The sequence below is a fragment of the Onychostruthus taczanowskii genome, unplaced genomic scaffold, assembly GCF_017590055.1.
Source record: "Onychostruthus taczanowskii isolate IOZ18803 unplaced genomic scaffold, ASM1759005v1 scaffold7, whole genome shotgun sequence".
NCBI lineage: Eukaryota > Metazoa > Chordata > Aves > Passeriformes > Passeridae > Onychostruthus > Onychostruthus taczanowskii.
This window is the reverse complement of record NW_024504786.1, coordinates 3,611,888-3,628,457: the sequence shown is the minus strand read 5'-3', so window position 1 is coordinate 3,628,457 and position 16,570 is coordinate 3,611,888. Positions and strand designations below refer to the sequence as shown.

The following is a 16,570-nucleotide window of genomic DNA, read 5'->3' as shown; positions in this document are numbered from 1 at the left end:
CCTCTGCTTCCATCTAGGATTTTGATGAACATTTTCCACAACCAGCCTAAAATTTAGGTGGCTGAGGCAGGGGCTTTTGCCCTGTTTCAGTGGTTTGTTATTATTATTTACCAAAAAAAAAGAGTGGGGTCTTATTTCTTGTTGAAATGGCTTAATTATTTCTCTGCTGGCTTTCCAGTGGCAATACTTGTGCTGCTGGTGCCTGCCAAGAGCTTTGATCAAACTCTTGTAGGTTGATAACCAAGAGTCACTTGTAACAGTGTGTAAATCAAATACAAATAGAACAACATCTCCACTAAACCCAACAGTCATTAATGCGGTGACATGGCAATTTGCATTTTATTTCCTTGTGAAAAAAAAAAAAAAAGAAAAAAAGAAAAAAAAGGAAAAAAAGTGGTTTTGTGACAAGCCCTGTCAGAGGTACTTCAAAGGCAGCAAGGCCAGGGAGCAGCTGGGTGGATTGGATGGACTTTGGAGAAGTTTGCCGAGGTTTTTCCGGACAGTCAGCTTGGTGTCGGCACCTGCGGCTCTGGGGAAAAAACTGATATTTTCGGGTAAGTTCAACTGAGTGATGGGGGCAGAAGAGGATGATGAGTGGGCTGGGGAGGGGGACCTCACGCCAGGAGCAGCTCCGTGGGCAGGGATGAAGGCAGCAGGAGCATCACCCCGCTCCGCAGAGCTGCTGGCACCGCGCCGGAGCCTCCCGCCGCTCTCCCCGGCTCCGCCGCCAGCCCGACACATTCCCTGCTGCATCCAGAGCCAAGCTCCCGAGCGCCGGCCATTTTCCAGGCGAGCTGGGATCTGCCAAGCGCTACCTTAAGGAAAGTTGTGCGTGGCCGTGTTTAAGGAAGCGGGAGGGGGTGTGCGCTGGCCCCGTCCCAGGGCTCCGCGCCAGCCCGGCCTCGACGCCCGCGCCCGCAGGTGTCCGGACGCTTCTCCTCCGAGCCAGCCGTCGCCTCAACACCTCCCGCAAATGCTCAGCTTCTTCTGGCTGAGGTGAGGGCTGGCGGGAGCTGGGCACGGTGGGGATCGGGGGGAACGGCAAGGCTGGCCGAGCGGGAGCTGCTGGGGAGACTTCCACTGCCGGCGGCTCGTCCTGGCATGCGTCGGCGCTGGGCGGCTCTTCCGGGGGAAGATGTGGGGTGAAAGCCCCGTGTGACCCCCTGCTCAGCCGGGTGATGCTTTCTCGGCTTTGGGGTTTGCAGCGAGCCGTGCTGCTGCTCCATCGTGGCTTGTCCATGGGGACGTGGCATCCTCCGGCTGCAGCGGGGACGGCGGGCGGGAGCTGAGAACGCCAAACCCCGCAGGTCTTTCTGGGTGCGACAGGAGGAGTGCTGGGGGCTTTGGCTTGAATCAGCTTCTTTTCACTTAAAAGTAGGGGCAGATATGTGGGAAGCACGGGCGCAGGGCTGCTGGGAATGGTGGCGGGCATGGGGAGGGCAGAGGGATGTGCTGGGGCTGGTGCTGGCAGTGTTGGTGGCACGATGCCAGGGTGGTCTCCACCCCAGTAGCCTCAAATGAGGTGGTCTTGGCCGTGGTGACTACCACGGTGGGGACCACCACAGCACCGTGGTGTTCACCTGGGTGTTTCCTACTCCAGTGGTCTCAGCCGTGGTGACCCCCATTGCGGAGACCACGCAGTTCAGACCACCAGGGTGTAGACCTTTGCACCAGCTTGGTCTCCACTGTGGTGGTTTCCAGCTTGGTGGGCTTGGCTGCGGAGGTCTGAAACGTGGTGGTGTTGATGTTATGGCAGTCTCCTCCCTGGGAACGCCGTGGGTGGCAGGGCAAAGGTGCCTGGGCTGGGCGGTGCTGTTGGTGTCCCCACGCGTGTGAATTTTGGGCCTGGCGGTGTCTGCAGGTGTTCTGGGGTGACATATGGCTCTGTTCTCCCCCTGCACCGTAGCCAGACCTTTGTCCCCTGGGACACTCCCTGGGGGACTTCGCCCCTGTACTGGCAAAGCAGCACCAGCCTTCCTGGGAGCCTCATGGGAGCTGCAAAGAGTACTCAGGCAGGGGTATGGATGGGGCTGTGGGCATGGCTGGGGCTGGGGATGCTTCACCCTGTGGTGGAGAGGGGTGGGAGGGTGCTGGAGGTGTCCCCACTGTGCTCACACTGAGTGATGCTTTCCCATGGGTGGTGGCTGGAAAACCATCAGCCCCTTGTAAGAGGAGCCCTCCTGTGTCCCACTCCTGCCTTTGACCCTTGGTTTGCACTTTCCTGGCCCCGTGCCTTGCTTTGCTCCATGTACTCTAAGGAAACATGATGTGTGGTCCCAAAAATACCCATTGCAGTGTGTCCTGGCCTTTCTTCTGGGCTGGCCACCCTCCTGAGGTCCCACTGAGACCCACTGCAGGGAGCTGCTGTGTTTCCTCACCTGGCAATTCAGTCCCTCTTGTCCCAGCAGGGTCACATCCTGAGCAGCAGCTCTCGTGCTGGGGACCCTGCTCCATCCTGCTGGGCATGGGGTGATGGGGCTGGGCTGTGCTGGGCATCTCCAATGCTGCTGGCACCAGGGCTTTGTCACTGCTGGCAGTGGGACTGGCAGGCTCGTCTCAGGGGATGGACAGCCCTCACTGCCCTGTCGAGATGGCAGAATTTCCCAAAGTAGGTCAGGGTAATTTTTTAACGCGTGCAGATTTGCTTGTTACCATGGATATTGCTCAATTATACACCAATAATCCGCCATGAGGACTTCATTGTCGCCGCTTTCTTCCCCACCATCTCCCCCCTTTTTTTCTTTAAACACTTCCAGGGAGGGGCTGGGGTGGGGGTAGGAGACAGAGCCAGGTGAGGGAAAATGGGAATTAGGTATTTGAGAGGTTGCAGTGGGTGGTGAGAGAGCTCTGAGGGCAGCTGGGGGTGGCTCAAGGTGTGAGGCTGCCCTGCTCTGCCCAGACCCCCCCAGAGCCCAGCACTTGGAACCCCCAGCCCACCTCACTCTTGTCTCTCCCTCTCATCCACTGTCTTGGGGGTGGCTGAAGCAAACACCCTGCTTTCAGTGGGCTCAAGGATTTGGGGGAACAACTGTTCTCTTGCATCTCTGCCCAGCGTCATCCTGAGGAGCTGTGGCACCCACGGGGGCTTGCAATGGAGGTTTGTGCACAGTGGTGGTCCCTGGTGATTTCTGAAGAGGCCAGCACTGAATTTCACAGCAGAAACGTGCCCTGGAGCTTGTGGGTGTTTTGGTGCTGTGGGACACCCCTCTGCCAGGGTATAGGAGAGCTGTGGGGAGCTGTAGGGTCCCTCTCCCCAGTATTTGCAGGGTTGTTGGTGTGTTTTCCTCTCTGTGTCTTTCCTGGTTTGCTCAGTGGGCTCCTTACGCCTTCAGCAGCACAGGAAGTGAGCGTGGCAGGAGGCAAGAAAAATATTCTGCTGGAAGGGTTTTTTTTTCTAATGCAAACTTTTTTTTTTTTTTTTTTTGGGTAGAAATGGGTCACTCAAGGGGTGACAGAGTAAGAGCATCCTCGCCTGGGTACTGCATCCTGTTGCCATGGTGACCCGAGGGCTGCATCAGTCAACAGCTTTAAAAATGTGACAGTTGAGTGAGGCTGAAGATTTTAATGAGGACAGACACTTGCTGGCTTGGTTTCCATAACAAATACTCCATAAATACCCACCAGCTGGATGGTTCCAGGTCTCGGGCGCTCCCCTTCCCGGGGCTGGGGCTGCCTGGGAGATAGCAGGGGGATGATGCAAAGCAGACAGCTCTGGGTATTCTTCCCCCTCCTGCTAACTCAACCCAGGGGACAAGGTGACACGATTGCTGAGCCAGCAGCAGGTCTGGGTTTCCAAGGAATGTCCCTCTGGAGCTGTTGGCTGGGGCTGTGGGGTGTAACAGGACCACCCCCAGCCACTGGCACCGCCTTGTGCCTGCATTGGGCAGCAAACCGTCCTGTTAAACAGGAGATAACTCTTGCAGCGGGCTCTTGCAAGGGCAGGTGAGCCACCAGGAAGCTCCCAAATCTCAATAACAAACTGGAGAGGTCATGGGGCTAGGGAAAAGGTCATAGGGCTGGGGAAAGCAAAACCTGGTGCTGCTGGGGCAGGGGTGGGAGGCTGCGAGAGGCTCCTGTTTGTGTCTTGTTTTGTACTGACCACATCAGGTGCACTCCGTGTGATGCCCCAGCTCCTGATGGTGCAGGAGGCAAATCTACAGCTCCCACTTTTTTACCCCTTCACAAAATCCCATACATTGGGAAAAGAGCTGCTACCTCCAGCAGCCTGGTTTTAGCTGCATGGGAGAGGGATGTGTGCTGGGAAGCTGGGGGTATGCCAGGGGCCTGGCAGTGTTGTGTTTAAAAGCAAACTGGAAATGAGAAGCCTCTTCCATTTTTTTTTTTTTTTGCTGCAGCTCCCACACTGCCTCTCCTTGCAATGCCACCACGATGTCCAGCTTGGACACAGTCACTGTGCACGTGGCCCGGGAGCCTGCAGGCACCCAAGGACACACAATGCCCTTGTGGAATGCCAGGCAGAGGGACTGGAGCAGGGCACAGCAGCATTGCTGGAGTCGGGTGCTTCCCATTTGCTGCCCCCAGTACCACCCATGGCAGCCTCAGCCCTGCCTGCTGCCAAAAATATGCTCCTGGCTGTCTTGTGACTGCAGCGGTGTCACCGCTCCGGCCAGGGCAGCTTCGAGGCACAGCCCTCTGTCACATGTAGCAACACTGACACAGCATCACTGACTGAGGGGCTGGCCACGGCCCTGCAACGTGTGCTTGGTCCAGCTGCCCAAAATAGCTGGGACTCTTTCACCTGGGCTGGTGGGTGTGGGACCTGACCCCCTTGGAATGGCAGGCACCTGCCCCAGCTCTGCCCTTCTCCGTTTCAGCTCTGACAGCTCCCTGATGGGTGTTGGCGTGGGGTCAGTGGTGTGGGAGGGCTGTCAGCATGGCATGTGGGGACAGGGTGTGACAACCTGCCACACGCTCTGCCTCGTTCCCGCCGGGAAACAGCCACCCCCGTCTCTGCCAGTCCTGCCGTAACCAGAGCCACTCTGCTCCTTTCCAGGTGTCTCTTAAAAATGGTCAAGGGGAATATTATAGTCCCTGAAGACATCTTGAGCTTCTGTTGCAATGGCCTCCAGGTACCCTTCGTGCCGTGCAACTAACCCGTGGCTCCCCTTGTGCCGCCAGCTACTAACCCAGGCTGTGCCAGGGGGATGCCACCCTGTGCCAGGAGCTGTGCACAGACCTGGCTGCATCCTCTCCCAACACATTCCCACAGCCAGCAGCTTCTTCCCTAAGATTCAGAACTGTCAAACGCCGGGAAAATGACCGGCGGGATCCCGGGCCAGGCTGTCTGCTCACGCTGCAGCAGGCGGCTTTGGAGCTCTTTGCATTGCTGGCTCGTACCCCAGAGCCTGCTGGCTTCCCAAAATAGCTCTGTGGTACTCGTGGAGGCACTTCTGCGTGCTGAGAAACAGCCCAGGAGGTTCACACAGGGGTTTGGAGGCTTCTGGAGGGGCTCTGGTGGCCGGGGGTGGGTCTCACTGTGGGATGGGGGGACCTTTGCCATCGGCTGGGCTCGGTGCGCTCGCTGCCGAGGTTTGTGCCGTTCCCGGGATGTCGTGTACCAGTAGCTATGGAAACAGAGGTTAGACCCGCTGGAGAAAAATGCTATTCTGAGAGGCAGTGAGCTCAGGGTAATCGGGAAAGCTTCATTTTCAGCATAAACCCATCTTTAAAGAATCCGGGCGAAGCAAAGGGCAGAGAGGCTGCTGCAGTGGGACTCGTGCAACAAGTGCTGAGAGCAGGAGCTGCAGCGGGAGCAGAAAGCGGAAGGAAGGGCTCTGACGAAGCCCAGACAGCTCCTCGTGTCTCCTCAGTTACTCACCAGGCTAACTGAGTTCACCCCTTGTGTAACACGACTCACTTGACATCTCTCATCAGCTATTTTTCCTGCCAGCACCACCTCAGCCTCCTCTCTCTCCCACCCTGCTTCCCACCGGGGTGCCGGGGGAGCTGCTCTGCGCCCAGCAAATGGACAAGCCAGCAAGGAACAGATTTTGCTGTCCAAACAACCCCAAACTGAGGATGCTCCTCCTCTGCTGCTCGTACCACACAGCTTCCAGTGCTTCCTTTGGTGAAGGGGAGGTGTTGGTGGAAGGTGTGGAGCACTGTCCAGCCCCAGAGCAAACCCACCCTGTGCTGCAGCACCCTAAAAATGAAGCTGTCAAGGAGAAAAATTCCTTCAAGGAGAGTGATTAACTTTGGGAGAGATTTTTTGTGGTGTTTGGGAGGGAGCAGTGGGGTTAGGTGATAAATGGCCTGAAAACCTGGAGTAATCCCCCATGGAGCTTTTTTTAGAGGGATTTTTTTTCTCTTTCGGCTGCAGGCATCTTTTCTTTGCCAAGGACTGGATGGACTTGCTGGTGTCCAGGGGTGAGCAGGGCTGGGGTTCTCCCAGCTCTGTGTGAGGTGTGTCTTCACAGCTCACCATTCCCTCAGGACATTTGCTTCCCAATGGGGTGAAACACAGCTTTTGTGCCCCGCAGGGCTCGACCTCTCCACCCCGTGCCCGGGAGCCAGGGGAGCGGGAGGAGGCGCCGGGGGCCATGGCCAGCCCCTCGGCCACCCGCAACCCCACCGAGGTGCAGATGAGCCAGCTGGTGCTGCCGTGCCACACCAACCACCGCGGCGAGCTCAGCACCGGCCAGCTGCTCAAGTGGATCGACACGGCCGCCTGCCTCTCGGGTAAGCCATCCTCTGCCTCTGGAAAGCCATCCTCTGCCTCTGGAAAGCCATCCTCTCCTGCTGATAAGCCATCCTCTGCCCTCGTCCTGCTGGGCTGCCAGGGAAGGCACCAGGCAGGATGCACAGGAGCCAGCTCGTTGGCAGCATCCCTGGCAGTCCAGCAGCGTGTGTGCCTCAGAGTGACGCCAGCTGGGGACCCACGTCATGCCATTTTGCTGAGTAATTAGAGAGCAAAGAGGAGCAGGACAAGAAGGGGAGGAGACGTGCACTGCAGCATGCATGCTGGCTTGGGGACAGATCAAAATCCGTGCCTGGTTCATCTATAAGAGAACCAGGATCCTTGCCTGCTGTGCAGGGCGTGGGGAGAGCAGGCTGGTGGCAGCCCAGCAGCAGACAGAGTGGGCTGAGCTCCTCCACTCAGCAGGAAGCAATGGAGCTCACCAGCTTAGCCAAGCATGGGGAGGTTATGACAGGGAAACGGGTGCAATTCTGCAGTTGGATGAGGTTCCCAGAGCAGTCCTGCAGGCTAAGGTTCCTGGAGTCCCAAGGGAAAGCCGCGCCAGCAGAGCGGCTTTGAAATATCTGCTGTGTACGGGGAGATGGAATCAGCTGCTGGTGCATCTCCACAACTGCAAACTCATGGATGGAAGGCAAAATACCAGCACACTCTCCAAACCTTTAAACATCTGCAAACTCACGCTGCTGTGGGTGGAAAAACCCCCAATCCCACTCGGGTCCGCTGCAAACGCAGCAGTGGGCATCAGCAGGGAAAGGGACGCTGTCTGGGTGTCACCGGTGTCACCAGCCTGGGGCAGAGGAGCCCTCGTGCCCCACACACCCTCAGCACGTTGCTGCAGGTTGCTGATGCAGTTTTGTTTTCCCTTTGCAGCCGAGAGACACGCCGGCTGCCCGTGCGTCACAGCCTCCATGGATGATATCTATTTTGAGCACACCATTAGGTAAATGCTGCGCGCACCGCGGGGCACGCGCAGGCAAACGCGGGGGTTTTTCCCATCTGCCGGCTGCAACGTGGACAGGGGCTGGAGCTGGAGCGGGGAGCAGCGTGCCTGGCAGAGGAGGAGCTGCAGTGGCAGTGCCAGGCTGGCAGGGCAGCAGGGACTGAGGCTCGCAGGGCTGTCTGCTCTGATTTATCCACTGCGGTCGCCTGGGGAGCTCCTGATGTGTTGGCTTCCCGGTATTTCCCCCAACACCAGCTCCTCCCTGGCTTTGTTCAGGAAACAGCTCTGATTTAGTGCTCTGGAAAACTGGAATCTTGCAGATCGTGCCTCTGGAGCGGCCATGTGGGTGGCAGAGGCGCGGTGGGGCTCACCCACCCAGCGGGTGCTCCCGGCTTTGTGGGATGCGTCGGGATGGGCTCAAAATTCCATCCCAGGCTGGTGCTGGCATGCCCTGGGTGCTGCCCCACAGAGGTGCCCCCTCTGATTCATGCAGCCCTTGGGATGTGGTGTTTCAGGGAATAATGTTTCTCCTGACCTGAGGGTGAGAGGAGAGAGGACAAAAACCCTCCCAGGGTGTTCTCTGCAGGCTCCCAGTACTGAGACTATTCCCACCCAGCATTCCCAAAGCAGTCTCCTCCTTTTGTACCCCCAGTAAGCCCAGGTACTGCCACCCACCTTTACTCATCTCAGAGTCCCCACACCCCCTGTGCCTGTCTGTTCCCACCTGGGTACCCTTCCAGCGGGCTCCCTGGGGGTTTGCCATGCAATATAGGATCCATGCAATATAGGATCCACCTGCCCAGCAGTTCCTGCCTTGCCATATGGGATCCATGCCATACAGGATCCATACTGCCCACTCCCTGCTGTGCAGGTCTGCCTGCTGGGACAGGCACCAGTGTGGGTACCCAGGGCTGGCACTGGGGTCCCTGACTGTCAGCTGATTTGTTTGGCATTGAGAAGTCTGACTCACTCTTGGGTTTTACTGTCATTCCCAGGAAACGCTGAACTCACACTTCTGCCCTCCCACATGAGGTGCCCATCACCCTGGGATCAGCTCCATGAGAAATCCACAGTGTGGGGATGTGGTGCAGCCATGGTGCCACCTCCTGCTGGCACAGGTGGCACCACTGGGGTTGATTCCCTGCTCCTGGGCATCTTTCCTCCGTGGGTTTCAGGAGCAGGGAAGAACAGCCCCAAGCCCACTCCACAGCATTACATCAAGCCCTGCAAAGCATTTGTCCCTCCTCGGGGGTGAGCTGGGCACTGCTCCAAGGGGCAGGGAATTTGTGCTGCTCCTGGCTCAGATCCCACTTGCTGTGGTCCAGCTTAAGGCTCCGAGCAAGGGGCCTGGCAACGATTTCCTGCAGAGCTGTTGGAGGGTGGAGGAGTTTTGTGTCAGATCTCCTTGCCTGGCTGTTTGTGCCTTCTGCTGCCCTTGTGCTGCGGGGGAGAGGCAGGGAGGAGCTGTGGGTGCTTGAGGGCAGGGAAGAGACCCCAAATTATCACTGGCTTAAAACTCACTGGCTGGGCAGCAGATTGCCCCATCCCTGTGCCCTGCTGTGTGGAAGTGCAGCCTCTGGGGAGGATCACACGTACCCTTGAGCGGGGATTTGTGTGGCATTTATGGCACTGGCTTCTACTGTTTGATAAGGACAGAGAAGTATTTTTGGGGCTATATATAGACATGTGGGGCTGCCAGTCTGCCTGCCTGGCCCCTTGCCCTTGCATGCCCCTCACCACAAACCCATCCAGAGCATCCATCTGGCTGCTTCCATCGCCTCTAACCCTCTCCCCACGTTTGCTTTCTCTTTTTGCCCCAGCCAGCCGTCTGCAAGCCCTGCTGGGCAGCGGGACGGGAGGAGCGGTGTCGGGTACGGACGTGTTTGGCCCTAGAGCAGCCAGCCTAGCACAGTGCTGCCGTGAGTTGGGAGCCTTAACCCCACTGACGAGGCATGGCATGTGAACAGAGGCTGCTCACGTAACCCTGCTAACGTTTTGGCATGTCACCGGCCCGGGGTCCATGCTGGGGACGGCCAGAGGCACCAGCTGCTGCCACTCCTGCTCCAGCCAGAGCCAGCGCGCACAGCGTGTCACTTACAGAGCTCAGCCCGAGCCTGAAGTCACGTGTGAGGGCACGGGGGAAAAGCTGGTGTCAAAGCACACTCTCCCTCTTTTCTGGTTTTGAGATGTGGTGGTTACAGGGTTTATTATTCCACTGAGTTTCCTAGCACTGGCCTCTTTTGGGGAATGAAGAATATTAAAAATGTGTTTGGTAAAGACTGCTGTCGGCGTCACTAAAAAGTTTAATTTGCTCATTCCATGGGTGCCAGCCTGGAGTAGCTCAGGCTGCAGTGTCTGTGTGTGCTCTGAAGCCTGCTGAAGGCACAGAGGAGAGCAGCAGCTTGCTGCCAGCAGATGTTTCATTTGAGATGCTGCAAAATGCCCCTGGCTGGGCCCTGCCTCCTGCCATCTCCCAGCATCCCAAGGTATCCATTGCTTGTGGGGAGGCCCCGTGGCTGGTCCTGTGTGCTGGACAGTGGATGCAAGGCTGGAGGAGCCGTTTGCTCTGGCAGGAACGTGCATGCCCACATGGGCAGGGGTGCCAAGCAAGCCTCGGGCACCTCTGCCCCCCTCGGGTGTCCTGGCAACACCCAGACCTGGGGACCCACTTGCACACAGCTGCTCAGGGCTGACATCTCACTGCTCTCACATCTCGGGGGTGGCTGTCCCCCTGTCCTGCTGGCCATCTGGCATGTCCCACAGTCCCAGGAAGCCTCACCACAGCGGGCAGTGAGCTGGAATGCTGTGGCACCTCAGAGGGAGCCGCTTGGTTGCTGTTCGCCCCCAGTAACCCCACACCCTTTCTCCTCTTCCTGTTTTGCAGCGTCGGGCAGGTTGTCAACATCAAAGCCAAAGTGAACCGAGCCTTTAACTCCAGCATGGAGGTTGGTGTGTGCCCCTGCCCTGTCCCCACCAGCCACGTGGCCAAATCCCCAAATCCTCCCACAATCCCCAGCTTTAATCCCGTGTGTTCATCGTTTTTGGCTGGCTCTGGCCGGGGGTGTGTGGTGGGATGTGTGTCCCTGCGGAGCAGAGCTCTCAGGGGTGCTGTGCCCTCTCCCAGGTGGGCATCCAGGTGAGCTACGAAGACCTGTGCAGCGGGAAGCACTGCAGCATCTGCAAGGCGTACGCCACCTTCGTGGCACAGGGCCCCTTGGGCAGCAAGGTGAGCAGTGGCTGGCGGCCAGGGGGACTCTCTTAACCTGCTACACAAAGGCAGTAAGGAAATGGCCTCTGTGAGGCTGGGCTGGGCTCAGCTTTCCATCATGGCAACTGCTGTTTCTCATGGGTCAGTGATCCCCTGTCCTGTGCTTGGGGGGTGCACGGTGGGTGGCTCTCAGCCCCATGCTGGGCATGGAGGGCACCTGCTCGCTGCTGCTCGTCCCCCAGCGGGACTGCAGCCTGTCCCATCCCTCTGCAGGTGAGGCTGGAGCCGCTGACCCCGCAGACGGAGGAGGAGAAGATCGAGTACAGCATCGCTGCCGAGCGCCGCCGCATGCGCCTGGTCCACAAGGACACCCTCAAGGACCTCCTCACCAGCAGCCCCCAGGAAACCGGTACTGTGCCCCGCAGCCTGGGCTTCCCAAATAGCCCCGACACCCACTAGTGACATCCCACTTCCTCAGCAGCGTGCTGGTGGTGATCACCACAGGGAGGTTTGGGAATGCCCTGGCCGTGGCAGGGATCAGCCCCACCATCCCAGACTGCCCGGCCTGGAGGTTTGGGGGGGTGGATGCAGTGGGAGGGCAGCTGTGGGGAGAGGGACAGGGGCTGGTGGGGTGCAGGGAGAGGGGTGCTAGTGGCCGTACAGCACACTGAACCCTGTTATCCCCCCGTGGCAGAGCTGGAGACGCGGGATGGCAGCGGGGCGGTGCCAGCGGAAAGGACGCGGGTGGAGAGCGTGGAGCTGGTGCTGCCTCCACACGCCAACCACCAGGGCAACACCTTCGGTGGGCAGATCATGGCCTGGATGGAGAACGTGGCCACCATCGCGGCCAGGTGACCCGACAAGGGGGTCGGGGGATGACGTGCCTGGAGGGGATGCATGCGGCTGGGTCTGGCCACAGCTGGACTGTAGGGATGGGGCCCAGCATGTCACCCTTGGGTGACACTGCACAGGGAGTCCCACAGGTGTGTGGTGCTGAGGGACCCCAGGGAAAGGTTCACGCTCACTGCAGTTGGCTCACTGTTCCTTCTCACAGCTGGCTTTGACCATTGGGATCCAGGAGTGACATTTTTTGGGGTCTCCTTGTCCCTGGCTGGGTCGGGGAGGGTGCATGCGGCTGCCATGGCGCGGGGCCGCGGCCGGGGGGTGACACGGGGGGTGACACCCGTCCCCACAGCCGGCTGTGCCACGCCCACCCCACGCTGAGGGCCATCGAGATGTTCCACTTTCGGGGGCCGTCGCAAGTCGGAGACCGCCTGGTGCTCAAAGCCATCGTCAACAACGCCTTCAAGAACAGGTGGGTGGCGGCGCCGGGGGTGCCCTTCCCGCCCTCCCCACGGCCCTCTGCTCCCTCATCCCTTCTTTCTGGCAGCATGGAGGTGGGGGTCAGCGCCGAGGCCTACGGCCAGGAGATGTCCGTCAGCCGCAGGCACATCAACAGCGCCTTCATGACCTTCGTGGTGCTGGACCAGGAGGGCCATCCCCGCACGCTGCCCATGCTGGCACCCGAGCCGGGGGTAAGGACCGGCAGGGCTGGCTTCTCCCCAGCCTGGAGCCACGGGACCCCCAGGGAAATCCCACTCAAGCCCCCCACTCAAGGGCTCTCGGACTCGCAGCACAACAAATGCAGTTCTGTGACGGTGGAAATGAAATTGCTCAATAGCAAGGGAATTAAATTGATTGCTCGGTAGAACTAATGAAATAAACCACTTGCCTTGCGCAGGGATGGAGACGTATTAGCCATGCAAGGCTTAGCAGAGTATTGCCTGCAAATTCCACCTCATCTTTTCTATAATTTAGGGGAGGGAATGTTGAGGTTGTTTTGTACCTTTCAAGGCATCCTGATCCATAATTTGCTGGGATCCAAATATTTAAGGAAATCTGTTGCACGAGCACAGCAACAAAGCAAACTCATGTGTCTCAGCTTCTCCTGGGCTAGTCCTTGTCCAGCTCCCTCATTTTTTTGATGTCTTAAAACTAGGGTTTTCCACTGTGATGGAGTTAATCTCATGGCCAAAGCTGGGCCCCCTGAAACCTCCTCTCACCCACTTTAAAACACTACACTGGCACTTTCTTCAAAATAAGCTGCTTTTTTTTTGGCTTTTATTTCCCCAGGAGAGGACATTTGTAGGTGCTAGGGTACCCAGTTTTTGTTTCAGGGGCTTTGTTCAGGTTTGCAGCCACAACAAGGGTTTTCCCTAATGTGCCAGTGCCCATCACTTGATCAGCAAGGGGGCTTCACCTCCCTTCCCTGCTGAATGTTTTTCCCACTCCCAAAAGGGCGTGTTTTTTTGTTTGGTTGGGTTTTTTTAACCTCCTTTTCCTATTAACTTAATTGCCTTTTCCCATTTCTCAGGATGGAGAAAGGAGGTACAGAGAAGCCAGTGCTAGGAAAAAAATTCGGCTGGACCGGTGAGCACCAGAACGAGTGGGATGTGGGGATGGAGGAAGGAGGAAAGGGGGGCTCAGCACTGGGGGGCAGGGACAGTCTGGGGGTGGTTTGTGTCCCCTCATAAGGGAAGCTGTTCCCTTGCTGCAGAAAATACGTCGTCTCCTGCAAACAGACTGAGGTGCCGCTCTCCGTGCCCTGGGACCAAAGCAACAAGGTAGGAGGATGATCCCCATGGGAGCTGCTGCCTCCTGCTCCTCCTGCTCCCCCTCCTGCCCCTGACACGCTGTCCCTGCCCCAGGTTTATCTGAGCTACAACAACGTCTCCGCGCTGAAGATGCTCGTGGCCAAAGCGAACTGGGTGCTCGCCAGAGAGAAGGAAAAGGTACTGAACGCTGTCCCCTCTCCCTCGGCCCCAAAGCATGGGCAATCCCGGTGGGAACGGGTCCCAGCTGTGCCCTGTGCTCCCCGAGGTGCGGATGTACACGCTGGAGGAGGACAAGTTCCTGTCCTTCCGCATCGAGATGTCCGTCTGCATCCCGGCCGGCCGAGCCTTCTCCCTGCTCTCCAACCTGCGGCGCCGGCACGAGTGGGACAGCCACTACGTGTGAGTGCTGCAGCCTCCCCACCATCACACCCCCAAGCTTCAGCCTCGTGGTTGAGCATCCCTTTGGGCTTTCCTGGGAGCCAGTGTGTCGCCTTGCCTGCTCCTAGAGACCCTCACACGGTGTGTCCCCGTCCTGGCTCCATCTGGGCTGATGGCTGCGCTTTGCGGGAGCAAACATCTGTTTTGGGTCACCCCAAATATTTTGGGTCTGGTGGTGGGCTGTAAATGTGTAAGGCCCAGATTCAGGGGCACAGCAGGGTTTCTGTGACCGGTCCCCTTCCCTTACAGGAGTGCTGAGCTTGTCCAGAAGGTCGACGACGACGACATGATCTACCACGTGGTGAGCCAGAAGCTCAGGAACGAGAACAAACCGCAGGACTTTGTTATCCTGGCGTCCCGGCGGAAGCCCTGCAGCAAGGGGTGAGTGTCCAGCCCGACCCCTGCTCCCTGCCATCCAAGCTGTGCCAGCTCACCGGGCTCTCCCGTCCCCAGGGACCCCTACGTGGTGGCCTTTCGGTCGGTGACGCTGCCCACCCACCCCGCCAGAGCCGAGTTCACGCGCGGGGAGACGCTCTGCTCCGGTTTCTGCATTTGGCCAGAGTCAGAGGAGATGACCAAGGTGGGATGGAGTGTTTGTGCTCCCACAGCCCGTGGGGGAGGCTCCTCCCTCCCCCGTGCCCCTGCTGACCTCATCCTGTGCCTCGCAGGTGGCTTATTACAACCAGGCTATGCCGGGGTACCTCACCTACGTCACCACCAACGTGGCGGGGCTGTCCTCCGACATCTGCTCCACCTTCGAAGCCTGTGAGAAGTTCCTGCTGAAGAATAAGGAGGACCTGATCTCACGGCTGCAGGACTTCTAGAGCCACGGCCCCCTGCTGACAGATGGACAGACAGATGAGGGGACACTTCTGTGGTGGAAGGGAACGTGGGATGGTGGCAGCCAGACCCTGCCTCCCTGGGGGTTTGGTCCCAGGGGCTGGGGTGGAGGGCATTGCTGTACCACCTCATCCCTTGCACTGATGTGTCATACCTTTTCTTCTTTCTTTTTTAAAAAATTTATTTAGAAATTTTATAAGCTGATGTACAGGACTTGGTTTTCTAGTTCACTTAACGCTACTTGAATCTTTATGCTATCCAAAATTCTTCCCAAACCAGATTATTTTTTTCACTAGTTCTCAGTGGGGCATAACTGGTTCCTTTTGAGGCAGCAAAGGGAGAAAGGGGGCAGTGATGTGGGGTGGGTGCTGTACCCCTCCCTGGTGTAGGGGTGGCTGGTGGAACGTCCCACTCTCCCAGTGCTGCTCCTTTTCCTGGGCAGAGCTGGCAAAGAGCCCCTGCTCCTCCTGGGCTGAAATCCCACCCCATGGGGCTGTGGAAGGAGCAGAAATTAAAGTGTTTTGAAAGGACAGGCACCCATATCTGCTCTGGGTGAGTGTCTGCTCCAGGGGCTTGCTGTGTGGTGAGCTTGGAGCAGGGATCCTGCACCCACAGCTCACCTGGGGCTCAGGTGGACGTGGGGTCCTTTGAGGCAGGACTGTGCTGCAGGAAAGGGGTGATGCTCCCTGCAAGTGGCTTTTGGAGACTGCCTGGAGGTGTGGCTCTCATGCCTGGGACTGCCCTCCTTGTCCCCCTCTGCTGGGTGCACCAGCACCTTGAGATGTAAACCCCAAACTGCCTCAGAGGTGCTGAAACAGGAAAAGACAGAGCCAAACCTTGCTCCCCTAAGTCTGGGATGCTCTGGGAAGGGCACCAGCATGAAGCAGGGGTGACAGTGGAAGTGCTGCTCATCAGTCACAGCACAGGGGACATCTGCCCTCAGCCACAGGCCTGGGAGAGACCCCTCCTCAGCTTCCCTGGGTCACACAGCCAGAGGTTTTCTGATGGCATTGAGGTTTCTGGAAGAAAATGAGCAAGCCCTGGAAGCCCTTAGGCACGCAGAGCTTTGGGCACAGCAGGTTCTACACGTGCCAGCTGTGCCCTTGCCTCTGCCTGCAGAGCCCCGTGCTTAACCCCAAGCATGGGTTTTGTAGAGCTTAACCATGAGCAAGTGATGGTGATGCCATACTGGGGTCACCAGAAATGACCACAGGGTCTTTTCCAGGTGTCCCTTTTCAACACCCAGTCCCTTTGCCACCCAAATTCCCCACCCAGTTTATAAGCAGAAGGAGCTGCTGCCCCTCTCCTGTGGCCACCAGGCAGTGGCTCCCACCCCTGGCTGTGGCCATAAACCCCTAATCTCTGCTGCATCTCCCATCATAAACATCTCAGCTCAAGGCCTGGCACAGCTGGGCCCTCACCTCCAACAGATAAAGCCATCTTAGGCTGACCATGGTACAAAACATTCAATTTTTATAGAGCCCTCTTATCTCCCAAAACTGAGAGCAATCCTGCCTTATTATCACTGGGAGGAGAGCCATCCTTTCTCCTTCCCGTTAGGAATTGCTGCTGCTTGATTAAGTGGAGGGGATGATGTATTTGCCTGAACATTAAACTTTAACTGACCTCTCCTTCTCCTTAAGTATTGTGCTTTTTCCCGCTGGGAGGCCCCGGTCAGCCCTGGCTCCAGCCTGGCTGGGTCCCGGGGGTGCAGGGTGATGGAGCAGGAGTGACCTGGGGGCACTTCTGCAAGAAAACTGCAGCCCTGCAGCATCTGCTGGCCCTCGGGGGCATGGCCAGCAGGGCTGGGC

General features: G+C 58.0%; 1 protein-coding gene across 5 annotated transcripts; it reads left to right on the top strand.

Annotated features, from left to right (window-relative positions):
* Nucleotides 1–851: 851 nt before the first annotated feature.
* On the top strand, nucleotides 852–16,390 carry ACOT11 (acyl-CoA thioesterase 11). 5 transcript variants are annotated; one of them, XM_041421867.1, is made up of 18 exons: nucleotides 852–996; nucleotides 5,015–5,090; nucleotides 6,501–6,699; nucleotides 7,589–7,658; nucleotides 9,479–9,529; nucleotides 10,543–10,603; nucleotides 10,783–10,884; nucleotides 11,140–11,275; nucleotides 11,561–11,717; nucleotides 12,062–12,181; nucleotides 12,257–12,401; nucleotides 13,241–13,296; nucleotides 13,424–13,490; nucleotides 13,575–13,658; nucleotides 13,747–13,880; nucleotides 14,169–14,300; nucleotides 14,373–14,499; nucleotides 14,588–16,390. In XM_041421867.1, exons 1-18 carry the CDS (start codon nucleotides 974–976, stop codon nucleotides 14,741–14,743), a joined length of 1,896 nt encoding a protein of 631 aa, XP_041277801.1. In that variant the 5' UTR covers nucleotides 852–973; the 3' UTR covers nucleotides 14,744–16,390. The 5 variants fall into 5 exon arrangements, with proteins under 5 accessions (XP_041277801.1, XP_041277802.1, XP_041277803.1 ...); XM_041421865.1 differs by lacking the exon at nucleotides 852–996 and adding an exon at nucleotides 3,510–3,942; XM_041421868.1 differs by lacking the exon at nucleotides 9,479–9,529.
* Nucleotides 16,391–16,570: the final 180 nt, after the last annotated feature.